Source organism: Ricinus communis, chromosome 5 (genome assembly GCF_019578655.1).
Source record: "Ricinus communis isolate WT05 ecotype wild-type chromosome 5, ASM1957865v1, whole genome shotgun sequence".
NCBI lineage: Eukaryota > Viridiplantae > Streptophyta > Magnoliopsida > Malpighiales > Euphorbiaceae > Ricinus > Ricinus communis.
The window spans coordinates 22,170,843-22,188,323 of record NC_063260.1 but is presented as its reverse complement, the minus strand read 5'-3'; the positions used below and the strand labels follow the sequence as shown (position 1 = coordinate 22,188,323).

Here is a 17,481-nt window from a genome sequence, read left to right as displayed (position 1 = left end):
TCATCAATAGATTGGTTGCAATAATAATTTTTTTATCACTAAAACCTTAAAGAATCAAAAGACACTTCTTCTAGAATATCTAACTTGATTAATCAGTAAGTCTCTAATGTCACAGAGCATCCACATACTTAATTTGACGAGAAATGCATATCTCAGTTCAAGTAAAATCTTAAATTTCAAATGTCTACTCCATAGTACAAAGAGCTGGAATTCAATTATTGGCCATCTCTTTGTTGTTTTTTCTTTCTTTCTAAAGTTCTGAAGTTCTAACAAAAACAATATTTGGACTCAGATTTCGCTAATTTTAAAATAATAAATAGAAAAACAGAAAACATTAAAAGTGATTTTCCATATATAAAAGGCACAAGTATATGTACCCATTATACGAGAGTGAGAAAATGAGTTGCTAGGCATGACCAGGAGCACCGACTAATGTGAGTCATCGAGTTAGTACATAATACAAAGATCATAATTCAAATCAAAATGATGGTAATGATTGTATTGATGATGGCATTGATCAAATTAATAAATAATAAATTTATTTGTTTAGTTTTATAAAATAATAGTTAGTGCAAAATAGTGTCAATGGGGGAAAGAAATAAAAATTGAAAGAGAGGAAGAAAAAGAGGAACAAAAGCACCTTCATGGGACCCATAACGTGTCTGCTGATAGACCCATAGATGTGATTTTCATCTTTCTCCCTGCTGCACTGCACTATTCTTCTTTCTTGGTTTTTTTTTTTTTTTTTTCTTTTAATATAGTGTTTTTTTTTTCTTGGTTTTTACTACACTATTCTTCTTTCACATTATCTCTATTTCTATTTTTTTTCCTTTCTTCTCTAGCCCCCACCTTTCGTTTCCATTTCTTGCTAAAAATACCCAAGAATTTCTCTCAGAAATAAATTTTTTTAATCATGTCAGGCGACAAACCTAAAGATTCTGCTGAAGGGTCTTCACGATCTGGTGGTGACCAGCAGCTAATTCCTCATCAACCGGCTCCGTTGAGTCGGTATGAGTCACAGAAAAGGCGAGACTGGAACACTTTTGGACAGTACTTAAAGAATCAGAGACCTCCCGTTTCATTATCTCAGTGTAACTGTAATCATGTCCTTGATTTCCTTAGGTATCTTGATCAGTTTGGAAAGACTAAGGTTCATCTACATGGATGTGTGTTTTTTGGACAACCTGACCCTCCTGCTCCTTGTACTTGTCCTTTAAGGCAAGCTTGGGGAAGCCTTGATGCCCTAATCGGACGGCTTCGAGCTGCTTATGAAGAACATGGAGGATCACCAGAGACTAATCCTTTTGGAAATGGTGCTATTCGTGTATACTTGCGCGAAGTGAGGGAATGTCAAGCAAAAGCTAGAGGAATTCCATATAAGAAGAAAAAGAAGAAGAAGAATCAAATTAAGCCAAGAGAGGATGCGAAGCCCTCTATCTCTATGCAGCCTGCTTAAGAAGAAGCAACCAACGGTAATAATTCTTGCTTTAGATAACATATATTTATATACATAAGTAGGTGTACACACACACATGTATCTACATACATACCAATGGTTGTTTGTTTAATTTGCCTAAATACGGATACTCAGCAGATGAAATCAAAATCCTACTAGATCAAATCTTGGAAATGGATTATACATATATAATTGAACATAACATCTTTTAGTAGAAAGAAGTTAAAAGCAATTACCCAATTGGGGTTCAAAATAATGAAAAGATTGAATGATCAAACCTGTTTGTGTATGGGTTTTCTCTGTCATAAAACCCTAAAAACCCATGTCCCAAAACCCTAATCTTGGGGTATAACGATCGCGACTACAGAGTCAAGAACTGCGGTTTAAATAGTATTACCTTAAATATATAGTTTTGATCCTCGATTGTATGGAATGCTATGATTGGAGAAGAAAGAAAGAAAGAATACTCTATTCTCTCTCTCTCTCTCTCTCTCTCTCTCATATCATAGAAAACACTGTTTATATGGGCTTCCAAATTAAATATGTATGGACTTGTTTACTTTTCTTTTGTTTTTGGCTCTTTTTTGATTCTCTGTGATTTTTGTGCTCCCCATGAATGGCCATGTGAAATGTCATACGTTGCATGTGATTTCATATACTAATTAACGTCTCATTAGTTTCTATATATACATTTTGCATATATATATATATATACACACATATATGTACTGCATATAACAATCCTCATTTTTTTAAACAGCATTATCTTCCTTAACCATTTCCCACTCTTAGGTGCTTCCAACTTCTATATATTTATAATACCTTTTCATGGTGGAACACTACTCTTGGCTGTAAAAATAACACATGTTTGCTATAAGGTTTCATTATTCTAAGTTTAATTATACTAGCTATAGGCCTTGGTATGTTCATGTAAAGTTATTGGACACTTGAATAACTCTATTATGCAAGAAACGCCAACTCGTTTGTTTTCCTCTTCTTTTATATCAACTCATCGAGTACTTCATTTCTCCTTTTTATAATTTTCACCATCCCAATATGTTCAAACTGAATTTAAACTGTTGCAAGTAGTTTTATATATGCTTTGGCATCTTCGACTTAAATGAATTCTATTTTTCTTTTTAGTGAGTGTTCCACAAAGTCTATTCATCATCATTGGATGTCTAAGAACTATTCAACTCAAAAGTTGCATATAAGATAGGATGGCTAAGGATTAAAATTTAGATCTTTCAATTATAGAAATTCCAGTATCATGTTAAAGAATATTCAAGCAAAAACTTAAAGTTTTTGAAACGGCTACAAGAATTGTTTTATATCTCTGCATCATATTGTTCAATTTCAATTTTTTTATTATTAAGGAAGAAAGAATAAAAGGAATTTTAGAAAGTGAGATTATTACTAAAGATGACTATTTATTAGCTCCTACAAACCTCTATTTTTTTTATTACCTACTATACAAGAGTTAAAACATGGCTTAGCTGATTTAGAGGAGAGAAGGATTGAGAACCTTGGTCAGGCAGTTTGGAGGAATATATTGAGCCACATAAAGGGTTAAGATGTCGTGCATGTGCTGACAGAATTTCGCTTAACATGATAGGAAATATACGTATTGGGTTTTGGCCTAATTAAGCATATATATCCACACACAATCCACAAAGCACCCTATTGGCTCAGTGGTTTATGTGTGAATATGTAGTTTGGATTCTTGACAGGTATGGATCAGCTCAGTTGATATATATATGTATACCCGATGTAATTTCAGGTATGGATCATAAGTTTGTCGTTAACACCCTGTTACTGAAATACCTAAAATTTCAAACGAAAGTAAGAGTTAGGCTTATACTTGAGAAGAGAGGTTAGTAGATATGAAACTTCAAAAAAATTCAAACATCATTGTTTTTTCTTTCTTCTCCTTTTTCAGCAAAATGACCCGTTTACCACAAACTGAATGGTTTGTACTAGTGTTTCTTGATATCCTATTGCTGAAACTAAGTAGAGAGAACACAATGTCATCCAAATATTCAATCTTCACGATATTTATGCCGATGAATAATATATGAGCAACTCAAAGAAAACCAAAACACATAATTTTGATACACACGATATTTCTATGTAAGCTATATATATGAACAAGTAGTGCTAGCTATAGTTCGTGATGTTACTATTACTTGTTTGGATTTACTTCATTTTAGTCAATAATGACAAATTGAATTCATCTTTCATTTTCCTTAATTCCGATACTACAAAGTAATCATTTCATTTATAAATATCTTTCTTTGTTTAGTGTTATATGCAATGAATATAAGATTTAAGTACCCAAAAAATTGAATTGGAGTTGAAAATATAAGAGTGAGAGGAAAAAAAAAAGGAGGAATGAATAAAAGAAGGAAGAGAGGGATGAGAAGAAAATAAATATTTAAATGTAGAATAGTTTTGTATAATAGAAAAATAATTTTAGAATTTTAGAATTAATTTAAAGATTTTAAGTTTTAGTAGAATTTGATTTAATTATAATCAATTTATAAATAAACTATATAAAATTCAATTAGACTGAGGCTTTAATGGTAATGCCACATACACAAACATAATGCATTGACAGTCTTTTTCAAGAGAAATTATTATTTAGATTTGGTGCATATACCATAACTAATAAGAGAGTGACACATATATATAAGTGTTTTATCCTTTAGTATTGGATGATTGACACACACTTATTTATTTAAAACTAATGAATATGTGTCAATCATCTATCAGTTTAGTGTATAGACGGAGACATATACACCAAGTCTAAGCAAATCTCTTTTTATTCTTTTTTAATTGTAGTTTTCAAATCCTTTTGTTAAAGCAACAAGTTTTCTCATTTGAAAAATTCTTACTTAGCATATATGTCCATCTATTTACAATAAAACAAATAGATAGATAATTGATACATATTTATTAGTCTTAAATAATTAATTATGTGTCTATCATCTAGTGTCAAAACATAAGATACTCATATATACGTGTCACTCTTTTATTAATTGTAGTATATACACTTAATCTAGATATATTTGGTCATGAATTTAGGTATTTTATCCTAAATACTGAACATTAAAACTAAAAGAAAACATACATATCATAATCCACTATGGAATCAAAAGACTCGGTCAATAAAATCATGACATTTCATTTATTTTTATAAGTCTACTATAAAAATTAATTAAGATTAATAAAACAGTTAATTTGGTTGGAGCACATCTGGAAATAAAACTACAATTTTATTATTTATTGGTTGAGTCATTTGATCGACAAATCGATTAAAACCAAGAGTGAATAATAGGTATTTCCATCTACCGCTTGTGTCGGTCTAATGATTTCTAAACTAATAATTCAATTTGAACTTATTAATATCAATGGACTACGTAAAGCTAGTCTGTCAATGATATAGTCCTGGCTGCCAAGAACGAGGCAAGGCTAGGCAATAGTCGACGTCGGATGTTGAAGTTTCACTAATTCACCTTCATATTAACGTTGAAATTTATGGGGTAAAAATTTATGCTTTAGGGGTACAAGTCGCTTCTAGAGAAGGATGTTTTAATTTTAAAAAGGGAATCTCTTAATTGCTATGTCTTTACGGCATTGCCAGGTACTTGCAGCATTTTGATGCCTGGCTAACATATTTACAGTTTACGTAAATTTCTTGGGGTTGGTTTATATCACATTCTAATTGTATTTGTATCCTCTAAACGCACACGTTGTGGCAAAAAGAAACAAAAATTAGGACTATCAGTGGACACTTTGCAGGAAAAGTCGTCTATGTAGGTGCTTCACAATTAAACATGAACCTTCTTTTATATTCTTAGCTAATTGATCCGAGCATGATGAATGACTGCATGCAGGAAAAGTGTTTATAACCTTATGGCTAAGCTTAACAGTCTGTCTGTCTTTTTCTAATATAATAGATCAATGTGTGCTTAATTTTTTTATTTTAAGAACGTTGCTCAAGTTTGAGATAATAGATTTTTAAGGTTTAGTTCGTATAAATTGGCATAAAGTCAACCATGAAAGATTTCACTTCTTTAGTTATTTCAGAGCAGTAAAGATTGTTTCTTTTTCAAAAAAAAAAAAAGAATTTCCTTGAGCTGTTGAAGACTTAAAGAAATGCTAATACTTTAAATCCAATATCCGATATATAGCCGTATACAAAAAGAAACAAGGGTTATTTCCTTTTAAAAAGCGCTAAAAGTAGCCAAAAGCAAGTGTTTTCTTGATTTCTGCATCTTATTTAGGATTGAATTTACAACTCTGGATATGCAGTACTGCTCTTTATGTCATAGAGATATCATCATTCATTACTATGTATGCTAGGGTTTGTAATATGTACTTCCCAGGAGCTTTCTTGGGGGAGTTAGGGTTATGAGCAACGTCAGCTTGTAAAGGTTGCATTTCGTCATTTGACGGTTCCTTGTACTGCTTTTGCTTTTGTTGTATAGAAGGTACTTGATGTCTGGCTAGCTAGGTTACACTTTTTGGTTTGCTTGTTTTCTGCTGCTAGCTAGTCTTCTAAGTATAGCTAAAATGCAAGACTATAATGTGCAACCAATTCTTGCTCTTGATACACCATGGAGATTGTTGAAGGGGAGAGAGTCGCGACGTTTTAAACTATTGAGCTATTTCTCCAAGAAACACTCGATGATTAGGCTAATAGTTCATAAATTGTGGCTGAATTGCCGCCCCCCATGTTTCATGGGAAAGTGGTAGATTGTACTAATTTATACACCGCAAAACTTTTCGATTTCTTCCTCTGCAGACTAGCTACTGCATTTTATTTCATGAAAAGATTATATAATAGTATTAATCCAATGTGAAATTATAAGACTTTACCCCTTTATTTTTGAGTCATAGCATCGGCCCTGGACATATGTGCAATACAATAAATTAGGTACTACTAAAAGTTCTTTCAATATTATCCTATGAACTGTTCTTGTACATGCATGCATAACATAATGGCATTTTTGTGTCGCTTCAATTGTAGGTATAATCTACGTTAAACATATATGTAATCATGAAAATTCTTTGCCTCTGTTCTGAATATGTTGCAGGATATCAGAGAGTAGGTCAGTTGGGTGAGAAGGTTATAGAAAAGGCAAATGTTGGAAATTTCTCCTCGTCTCTATATATATGTGGGTGTTATAGGTTGTACGGTAGCAAGAGATATGTATATCAAGGAGTCTTGATTAGCCACTTCCTATATAAATAATCTTTGTCGTTGAAGTTGATCTAAACGATTTGTAGTTCGTAGGAATTTACCATCTACTTTGTGATGTCCTTGTTGCCTCCCAAAACCTTCTTGTTAGAAGTTAATGGAAAGCTATATTTAGTTCTCTCCCTCGCTGGTCATGCTGAAATTGGCAAAGGCATTTCCCACAAAATCAACTTTTATGTTATTGGATGAGGTGGATTAGATTCCTACCTTTAATGATCTAAAGGCTTTTCTTAAGAGGAGAAATATAAATATATATATATATATATATATATATATCTGACACCTAAAGTTTTTTAACATGTGTATTTAATTTTTTATATGTATGATTTTTTTATTTTGACATGTATACTATTTTTAACATATATGATTCAAAAATATCTGTAATTTTATCATTTTTCTATTAATTTATTAACTAATAAATTATATTTCTAATTAAACATCGACTCTAATTGTAAAAAATAGCATGTTTATTATATTTAAATATTATATTAACTAATAAATAGTTTCCCAATCAGATAATGATACTAATTTTATCCTAAAAAATAGCACATTAATTCAATTTTAATATTATATTAACTAATAAATTAGTTTTTTAATTAGATAATAATTCTAATTCTAGAAAAAAACATTTTAAATTATATTTTTAATAATAGATTAATTTTGTAATTATATAATAAATCTTTAATCCTAAAAATTATACTATCAATTATATTATTAGGTTATATAATACTAAAGTTAATTAATAAATAATTTTAGAATAATTTTTATATTATTATACTAATAAAATTTTAATTTTTTAAAAAATAAGAAAATTTAAAAATAGTTAGTTTGCTGTTATTTTGTTAAATATTATAAATTAATATTAAATATTAAATTTTTTATTATATTGTTCTATCAACTTAATTCTATAATTAAAATAATAATAACGGTCATATAATGCACGGATAAATAACTAGTTAAGTATAAATAACATATATTTTAATGTATTTTCATATAAAGGTTGGTGTTGTTTTTTGTATGGTTTTTTTTTTAAAACTGCATTATTGTATTTTTTGATATTTTATTTGATATCTTTTAAAATTTTTTTGTTATTGTTAAATAATTGGTATAATTAATTATTATATAAAATTACTTTAATGAATAATTAAGAATCTATATATAAAAACTAAAATGATAATATGATCTATTGAAGAAAAAATATTTAATTAAATTTTAAATAAATACTCATATAATGAGTCATTGTATTTGTTATTACTCATAAAATTTATATGAGATGAAAACATATAAGCCAGTGATACCAATAAAACTACAGCAAATATCTTGTTTATTTAATTACTTTATTTAGTTTCATTAGCACCTCAATAAGATTCAGAATTTAGAAAAACTTCAGACATATGACACAACTGCAATTTTGTACGATTCTTTTTCTTTTTCTCCCACTTCAGCGCATTGGTACCATCCTAACCGTTCTGTCTTTTAAGCTTTATGTATAATTATCCTTGTCAGCTTTGGGTTTAGCTTTCATTTATTAGTGTCTTAGAGTATGTATAAGGACTAACATTACCCATAACTTGTTAAAACTCTGGCCTAAATGGTTTCTACTTTTTTTTTTTTTTTAAAATTTTTTCAGAAATATTTTAAAATGAATAAAAAATATTATTTTTACTGTCTAAGTTTTTTTCTTTTAGAATATTATTTTTTGTAATATCATGTGATTATTTTTCAGTTGTTTTCTTAGTTATTTTCTGGTTGTTCTTTACTTCTTTTTTAGTTATTTTCTAGTTATTCTTTAGTTATTTTTTGATCGTTTTATCAAAAAAATCAAAACTGTAATTTTGAAAAATAAGTAATAGACTATATTTTTGATATTTTAATACATAAAAAATTAAAAAAATTAAAACTGAAAATTTGATAAATAGAAAATACAGATTTCTTTTTTGTTTAACAATTATGTAGGAATCCAGAGATATAATTAGTATATATTAATTGTTAGTATTAAAGGAATAGAATATTTTTTTATGGATTACTTTAGATCTTATATATTTTTTTATTTTATGAAAAATTAATTCCAGAAAAAGTGATGTCGAACTCGAAATTTCTACTTCTAATGAAACGACACGTATGAATATTTTATATTTATATATTGAATAATTAATATATATTAAAAAAGATATATTAATTATCTATAATTTTAGTATATAGGTTAAAAGATAAGTGAATACATAAGCAAAGATTAGTTTAGTTGTATTAAATATAGCACTTTTCCTTTCATCAGTCGTCGCCATTCTGCATGGATAAAACCTTCTTGCCCTAAATTCTCCTAATATCCGCCTTCAAATTGATTGGCCCAGAGACTTGCTTAACCTGACAGACATGAGCTAGACTGAGTCACAAAATAGAATTCAAATAATATAAAGAGAGGCCTAAGCCCAACCCCAATCACAGTCCCAGAGAACAAATAAAGTTTAATCGGAGCCCTCTATTTTCTTAAAAAAGGAGCTTCAGAATCACCGTTCCGTTAATGAGAGCCGGACAAATCGACCCAACTACATTATTTGATTCCTTTGTTTGAGGCAAAAAAAGTTGGGGAAAAGGCAACGCAATGGTCATACACCAGCCGTCGGTTGAGCCGCCTATTTGACTATGGCTCAAGCTCACGCCTCAGTCTCGTAGCCGGCGTCCAGAAACGTCACTCCCCCCCCCAACAGTTCAAAATTTTGTACTCTGATGAACTGAGAGGAGCGTACAAGGAAAAGAACAAAAAGAAAAAAAGACATGTTAATTCATTTTCTATGAAATTCTTTCAAAATTAACAAGATTTTTGTTTTCTTAGAAATACATGTGCATACTTTATGCTCTTTTTAGTTTTGATATCAGCTGAGCTCATTTTTTGGATTAGGAAAATGGGTTTCAATTTAAATTGTAAATCTGCATCACATAATTATTTTAAAACATGATTATATATTTTTTTTAATAAAGCATAAAGACACTAAGAGTGCAGTTATTTTATTTAATATGTAAAAAGAGCAAAAACAAGTCACTTATATCTTAATATGGCATGAAGTTGAGTACCAAACGGAAAAGGCAAATTTGATAGCTAAGTCTCAAGAGCAAGGACGGACCAAAAGAATTAGGCTGTTTGGCAGCAGCCGAGCCAAATCCCGATGACGCACATTTCTATTCCCTGTCTTTACTACACGCGCTTTCTCACCTCCCGGCGACTAGCTTATCATTTTTTTAATTTATTTTTATTATCTTTTGCTTCATGCGTCCGGCGCGTCACCTTCGCCGCACCGACTCCGTTTCTTTCTTTTTGTTGTGTTTGTTGGTCAGAGATCTCTTTTACTCTCTTTAACCTTATCTCTCTCACATCAATATCATTCAAACAATAAAAAACCAATAACAAAAAGAAAAACCTAACACCAACAATTTACGATCACCACCACCTACCATGGGGGACCTAACGGACTCCGTAACGCCGTCTTCCGCTCCTCACTCCCGTCCTTTACCTATCCGTGAAGACTGCTGGAGCGAGGAAGCTACCGCTACTCTCGTCGACGTTTGGGGTCGCCGCTACTTGGAACTTAACAGAGGTAACCTCCGTCAAAAGGATTGGCAAGAAGTTGCTGACGCTGTTAACGCTAAACACGGCCATACAAAGAAAACGCACCGCACTGATGTTCAGTGCAAGAATCGAATTGATACAATCAAGAAAAAGTATAAGATCGAGAAAGCTAGGGTTACGTCTTCCAACGGCACGTTAACGTCTTCTTGGCCATTTTTTGAGAGCTTAGACGCTTTGATCGGATCTAACTTTTCTGCGAAAAAACAACATGCTTCTCCCTCGCTTTCTCCGTCTCCTCCGGTTGCTCTTCCGGTGATCTCCTCGTACCGGAGGACTCCGACGCCGACTGCGATTCCTTTTTCGATTCCTCCTGCAGCTGCGGTATCAACAGCAGCGGCGGCAACGTTGCCGCAGAAGAGGCAGCTGGATGACGGATATTTCAGGAGGCATTACTCGGCGATGGCAGCAGCAGCGGCAGCAGCAGCGGAAACGGAGAGTGAAGAGGAGGAAGAAGAGGAGGAAGAGGAGAAGGAGAGAGAGAGCGAGGAAGATGAAGAAGGAGAAGGGATAAAGAAATTGGCGAAAGCAATAGAGAGATTTGGAGAGGTTTATGAGAGAGTGGAATGTCAAAAGCTGAGGCAAATGGTTGATTTGGAGAAACAGAGAATGAAATTTGCTAAAGATTTGGAGATGGAAAGGATGAGGATTTTCACCGAGACCCAGATTCAGCTTGAGAAGATTAAGAAAGGCAAGCGATCTGGTTCTATTTCTTAATTTTTATTATATGATGATGATGATGATGGTGATCCATGATCCTTCTTTTTTTTTACTTATTCTGTAAATCTCATCTCTGTTGTAAGGTGTAGGATTTGAATTCATGAATTAATCTTACTACTATTATTATTATTATCATATTACTGTGGATTTGCTGATCAATTGCTAATGTGAAAGGAACTTTCATCTCTGGTATTTACAACAGTAAAATATAACTTATTTGCTGAAATTTTTTAGATATTAGGCGCAAAGGTTAATGGCATTTCTCTATGTTATTTGCAACTGTTCTAGTCTGTTCTGCTTGTTAATTAGAGATAGAGGTTTTATGTGTTAAAATTGAGATCCAGACTTGGATTAGGGATGTAATAAAGAGTTTCTGAGGTGAAGAACCAGCTTTTTTTTTTTTGAGAATGGTTTATGCATTTGATTCTACATTATTTCGAATTGATAAAAGTGCCTAAATCCAAAGTCCCGATAAGCAATAGCTATGATCCTCCTCTTGTTACTGCTTGACATTTTAATCAAATGAGATTAGGGCATTGAATTTTTCTTCTCCAAACTTCCTTTTAGTATGGATACAGAAGAGCAATGCTTTATGTTGGGTTGTAAAATTAATGATGGCCAGAGTTAGGTGATTTTACTTTGTGAGTACTCATTTTAAACTAAATGCTTGGGGAGTTAGTGCTATAATTATGTCCATAGCATTTTCCATTAGAGTATTCTCTTGATTGATGCCTCTTAACCATTGCTTATTCCAGCGAGTTTGAGGGGGTTTCTTCTTTGACTGTGTATCAGTTTAATGGATTTTACTTATAAAGATGTACATACTAAATGATCTGACCTATGAATTTGTATCACAGAGGATTTGTCAGGTTTATGAGAAGCATAGGGTTTTAGTATTACTAAACGGATAGTATACAGTCAAGAAAAGTTAACATTCGGAAACTCCAATTGAATGAATTATTCATTTTTGTAAGAGCGTATGCATATAGTGAAACTGTGTTCTGTATCTCATGGCTGCTCGTTGTATGTTTCTTTTGTCCCTGATAATGAACTGTTGAGTACACAGTTGTTTGCTAAGTTGAACTTTTAACTAGGTTATGTCTTGTATTTTAAGTTTGTCATAATTTACATATTGACGCACTGCAAGAATAATCTTGTAACAGCAGGTTGGTCTGAATTTTGTCTAGTTGATTTGTAGGAATTTAACCACCTTGATTTGTTCTAGTTACACCCAAGACTTCTTATTAGTCTTTGATGCTATGCTATGTCCAAATATATTATTTCTTGGCTGCAAATTCCAGTTATGTTGAAAGGGGCTCGAGGCTGCTGGCATCGATAAACTGAGGTAATTTCCTGGGTAGTTGTTAGCATAGAACAAGCTCATATTTTTTTTGATGTTTGTTGGATATATCATTTTAATTCCTAGCTTGTTTGACTTTCACTCTTGAGCTTAATGTCCCTAGTTAACTGTAAAGACCCTCATAGCCGTGGATTGGAGGGTTGATTTTTTTGTTTTCTTGGGCCTGAGATTGGAGGGTTGATTCAGATGCTGTATTTGCATTTTTGAAGCAAAAACCTTTTATAGGTACTTTCTTTAGGGGTTTGAGTCCTTTTGAGGAAAACTAGGATTTGTGGATTGACGATTATAGTTGGGTTACTTTAGGACTTTGGATAGTCATATATAGAAATTCTATGTATATAATTGTAAAAGAAATTTGTGGAATGGAACTGTTTTTACAGACCAATTTGGATTGTAACAATGTTGTAGGAAAATGGATGGTTATGCATAATTCTGATCTCGAGAGGCTGTAACGGTAAATCCAAGTCGAGATTTGTTTAGGAGATTATGGCAAAGGGCAATGTGCTTTGGTATTCTGAAGTTCCTCTTTTGCCATTTCACTAAGATTTTACACACATATGTTGGAGTCATTATTTGCATTAGATGATGACACAATGATGGGGATTCGCGTGTTAAAGCGGTAAGACCGAAAAATTGCCCATTTGATGATTATTAGAGATACGGGTGTATTCTGTTCGTCATCAATATCAGTCATACAGATGCTGTAATTCACTCGTGTTTAATTAGTATGGATGTTTAGTACTCTCCAGCCCTATCATGTAGGCGGTGTGGGATTGGGTTGTAAACTCTTCAGATTTTCCAGTTTGCATTTAGAGGTGATATTGATATGTTCAAATATGAAGAAAATCTTCTCTTGGATGGATTTGAGAGAAGCTGTTTGGATGAAGGGGAACTGAGATGAAATATCCATTTCTGGACAAATATTTTATGGGACGGTGGATATGCCTAAGTTGGTAGTGACGATGTTTTGAACTTGTTCACTTCCTATGTTGGACCAGCATAAACCCTGCAGTTTCTGTGCTAATCGTGAGAAAGTTGACTTCTGTTGGGTTTGTCACTCATTTATGTTTGAAAATGTTAGGAATATAATCATCATAAGCCAGTTCTTAGGTAAACGGCTGTCAATAGTTTCCTACATTGAATATGCAAATGCTTACACAGTTCCAGAGATTTAAACAGTCACGCCGTCCTTTTAAATTGATAGTAGTATGAGAGCTTTGCCAATGATGGAGAATTCATTTTCATGGAATTTCACTTTAGCTCCCCCCTCAGACCTATATTCTCTTTTCTTACATCCATCTAACTCCTTTAGAGTCAATAAGAAAGTGATTTGTGGACGAGCACTAGGATTGTGTATTTCTTCATCCTACTATAATCATCTTCTCCTCAAAACCAGTTGACATGTAGAACCAAGAATTTTAACCATAGCTTTTGCGCCTTTTAATGGTGACATTTCAATTTTGACAGAAGAACATCTGCAAGAGGAAATTGGTTTTGTTGAAGGAGAGCGAGACAACAAAATCAAGCTATCTGATTCTTCATCTATTAGTTCTGCTGAGATTGATTTATCTGAAGATGTCGAGTTTCAAAATTTTTTCCCCAATTTAAAGGGCACAACATCGACTCAGTTGGAAGATAGTGCTGAGCAAAATTCTCAGCAACAGCCTAGTGGAGTGGAAGAAAGGTCGAGTCGAGGTTTGAAGCTGAGTGGCAAGCGAAGCCGCCGAAGATGACTTCGACAATCATGGGTATAGAATGAGAACCTGGCATTTCAGAATTTGCAACTTCCATTTCCAAAATAATGCCCCAGGATGTTTGATATAGGCATAGGGTGGAGGAGTTATTGCAGTAATTTGTCCAGAACAAGGACATGGCTGTACCTTCTTTACCCAATTAGATATCTCATGTAGGAGACCCGCTGATCTTTGTCTGCCCTCATTTACCTTCCATTCTAGCCCCATTCCATCTTGTATTGTCGTATCATTTACTTGTATTAACGATGAACTTGGAGTGGCATAGGTACTGAATTTGTGTAGAATGGTCTAGGATTACAACTGTGAGCGTTTTCGGAACTAGTTGTTCAGTTGTTGTCTTTGGTTCAATTAGTTGAAAGTGTTAATATTAGAGTTTATCCTTTGAAACTGCTCTTAGATTGGTACTGAAATAAAAGGTTAGGCGATCTTCAACCCTTCAGACCTCAACACAAGATATTATTTATTTATTTATTTTTACTCTGGAGCTAATTTTTTTCCTTTTGGACTTGTGTGGAATGGAGGGTATTAGTAGCAGGTTAACACTGGTGACCCCATTACTCAATCTGCAGCATGTGAAAGGTTAGCGAAGAGAAAATTGATGGACCATTTTTGGTTCAAGAGAAGCCACATTCTGAAATGAAAGAGAAAAGATTTATAAGGTACAATTTTTAACATGGAGCTTATAAACTAGAAGTGCACGTCTCTAAAAGAAATAAAACATAAAAAGAAAAGAGCATATGGAAAAATTTAAGATGGGTTTCGGTAGAGAAATCATATAAAATAAGATCGAAGATGGCGACTCTTCTCCATTTGTAAATCGGTGCAAAAGTAAGAGGCGCCGCTTGAATTATTGCATTTCCATAACTTCTAAGATTATGTAAGCCATCAAATAATAATAACAATCTTTTCTTTTTGTTTTTCTTTCTATTTATGAATATTTTGGCCAGTCAAGAGCATGGGTAAAGATTGCTTGTTTATAAGTTCATATACTGTTTTGTATTTTTTGTCTAATATATATATATATATATATATATATATATGCAAATTTATTCGGTTTATTTTTGTATATTATCTATACGGAGCATGTTCGTGGATAATATTTTGGGTTTCCATATTATATAATTATATATATCAAATTGTTAGGGATAACATTATTTTAAGACAAGGAAAAATGATATATGTATTTATAGATATTATTTTGAAAATAATGTTATCCTTAACATATTGATGATTTTTATTGAGCCCTTTTCAAGTTATTTTCCTTTCATTTATATTTCGGATGGCCCATCAACATTGTCCAATAAAATTGAAGCATTTCCTTCCCATATGTCGTCCTCTCTTGTTTGTCGGCACAAGATGGACGATTCAAAGTATACAATATGGCTGTTAACATATGTTTCTTTCTACTTAAATCTCTCTTGTTTCTTTTTTTCTTTTTTCTCTTTAACATTTTCTTTATTATATATATTTTCTATTATAGAATCTTAATTACTGCGAATTTGATTCAAGTGAATGTCTCAATTTAAACTCTTAAAGCCAACAAATTAAAGAAAATATTGAGATTCATTTTTTAGCCACTATTTTTCACATGAGGAACTTAAAACAATTCTACTTAATGATTTATATAAGTCGAAGACACATCCATAAAAGCATTCCATTGATAATAAGAAGACGGAAACAAAACAATACAGCCCAACACAAAAGCATATAATTATGATCAAGGCATATGGTTTGAACTGGCTCTCTGCTGCTCTGATATCTATTTTGGATTACATTACACTGCAGTGATACTAAAGCCATATCCATTTTTAATTGCCCAGGTGGTAGGACAACCAAAATTAAAATATACTCGTATTTTGATGAATTTTTGCTCTAAATCTCCAGGCTGGCCAGCCAACATATAGGTCAAAATCCTTCTTTTTTAAAAAAAAGAAAAAAAAAAGGGTTGTATAATGCATTCTGTTAAAGGGGTTGTAGGCTCACAAAAGACCTAATCAAATACAAATATTTGTATTATTTGATTATAAATAATAATATAAAATAAATATATAACAATATTTAATACAATTTTTAATATTTTGAAATTACTTGTTATATTTTAAATAATATAAATAATTTAAGATATTTTCAATTATTTTAATAGAATTTATAATATGTTAAGATTTTATTAATATAATAAATTTAAAAGTTATTTTAAAATATTTTTGATTAGTTTATTAATTATATATTAAGTTAATATTACAGATAAAATTGATATAGTATTTTTAGGATTAAAAATGATGTATAATTAAGAAATTAACTTATTAATCAAATATGTAAAAATATAATTAAAATGCTAATTTTTAGAATAAAATTAATATTTAATTAGAAAAATAACTTATTAGTTAATATATTAATTATATAATAAACTTAGATAATATGATGTTTATGTATCAATATAAATACATATGTAAGGAATTTTAATATAAAAAGTAATTATACATATCAACTAGATTTTATATATTAATTATTAATTATACATATTTGATATTAAAAAATAACTAATATGCTATTTTAAAATTTTAAAATTATTCTATAATTAGAGAACCAATACAATAAATAATTAAAATAATATTTTCTAAAATTAAAAAAATATAATATATTAATTTATATAATAAACATAAAAAATATACATTAGCATAATACTTATACGTCAACAATAAACACATATCTCATAATAATAATATACAATTATTGATTAAATTATAAATTTTAATTTTTCATAATTTTAATTAATTATTTCAAATTTAAAAAAAAAATGCCTAGCTAGAAAATTTTAAAAATATCAGTTAATGTGACAATTAGACTTTCTTAAGTAAAAGAAGATAAAAATTATCTTGATGTGTACAGTCACAAAATGCGGGAAAAGAACTGAGAAAAGGAGAATATAAAAAGCAAAACCCAAAACTTGAAACTTTATTGAATGATAAAATCTCTTACAGCGTCCCAATAAGTTTTTAAACTATGACTCCAAAACATACTTTCTAATTTATCCTTTTTTTATAAAATAATTAAGAGTAATTTTTTAAATTTATAAAAAAAGAAAAATAACTCTTACAATATTTTTTTTTTTAAAGATATATTTTTAAAATAACTTTCTTCTTTTTATTAATAAAATTAAATAAATATATTATTGAAATATACAAATATTTTAAGATAATTTAAAATAAATAAATAATTATTTTTAATTTAATAAAAAAACATATAAATATTAATATTAGAGTTGCTATTGGTCGCTGAGAGTGTTACATTCAGAATTTAATTATT

General features: G+C 30.9%; 2 protein-coding genes across 3 annotated transcripts; both read left to right on the top strand.

Annotated features, from left to right (window-relative positions):
- The first annotated feature begins 748 nt into the window (after positions 1–748).
- Positions 749–6,839, top strand: LOC8259243 (protein LIGHT-DEPENDENT SHORT HYPOCOTYLS 10). Of its 2 annotated transcripts, none has more exons than XM_048374031.1 (2): positions 749–1,472; positions 3,187–3,208. In XM_048374031.1, the coding sequence occupies exon 1, from the start codon at positions 914–916 to the stop codon at positions 1,454–1,456; it is 543 nt and encodes a 180-aa protein (XP_048229988.1). In that variant the 5' UTR covers positions 749–913; the 3' UTR covers positions 1,457–1,472; positions 3,187–3,208. The 2 variants fall into 2 exon arrangements, with proteins under 2 accessions (XP_048229988.1, XP_002522583.1); XM_002522537.4 differs by lacking the exon at positions 3,187–3,208 and adding an exon at positions 6,556–6,839 and having other exon boundaries at positions 763–1,472.
- Positions 6,840–9,690: 2,851 nt separating this feature from the next.
- LOC8259244 (trihelix transcription factor ASIL2) lies at positions 9,691–14,672 on the top strand. The gene is made up of 2 exons (XM_002522538.4): positions 9,691–11,032; positions 13,889–14,672. The coding sequence occupies exons 1-2, from the start codon at positions 10,171–10,173 to the stop codon at positions 14,152–14,154; spliced, it is 1,128 nt and encodes a 375-aa protein (XP_002522584.2). The 5' UTR covers positions 9,691–10,170; the 3' UTR covers positions 14,155–14,672.
- Positions 14,673–17,481: the final 2,809 nt, after the last annotated feature.

Bases quoted from the DNA above. Each gene is read 5' to 3' on its own strand.
- LOC8259243 (XM_002522537.4), top strand. From the start codon at position 914: ATGTCAGGCGACAAACCTAAAGATTCTGCTGAAGGGTCTTCACGATCT.
- LOC8259244 (XM_002522538.4), top strand. From the start codon at position 10,171: ATGGGGGACCTAACGGACTCCGTAACGCCGTCTTCCGCTCCTCACTCC. The intron at 11,033-13,888 runs GCAAGCGATCTG...CAATTTTGACAG, and splicing joins GCTTGAGAAGATTAAGAAAG to AAGAACATCTGCAAGAGGAA.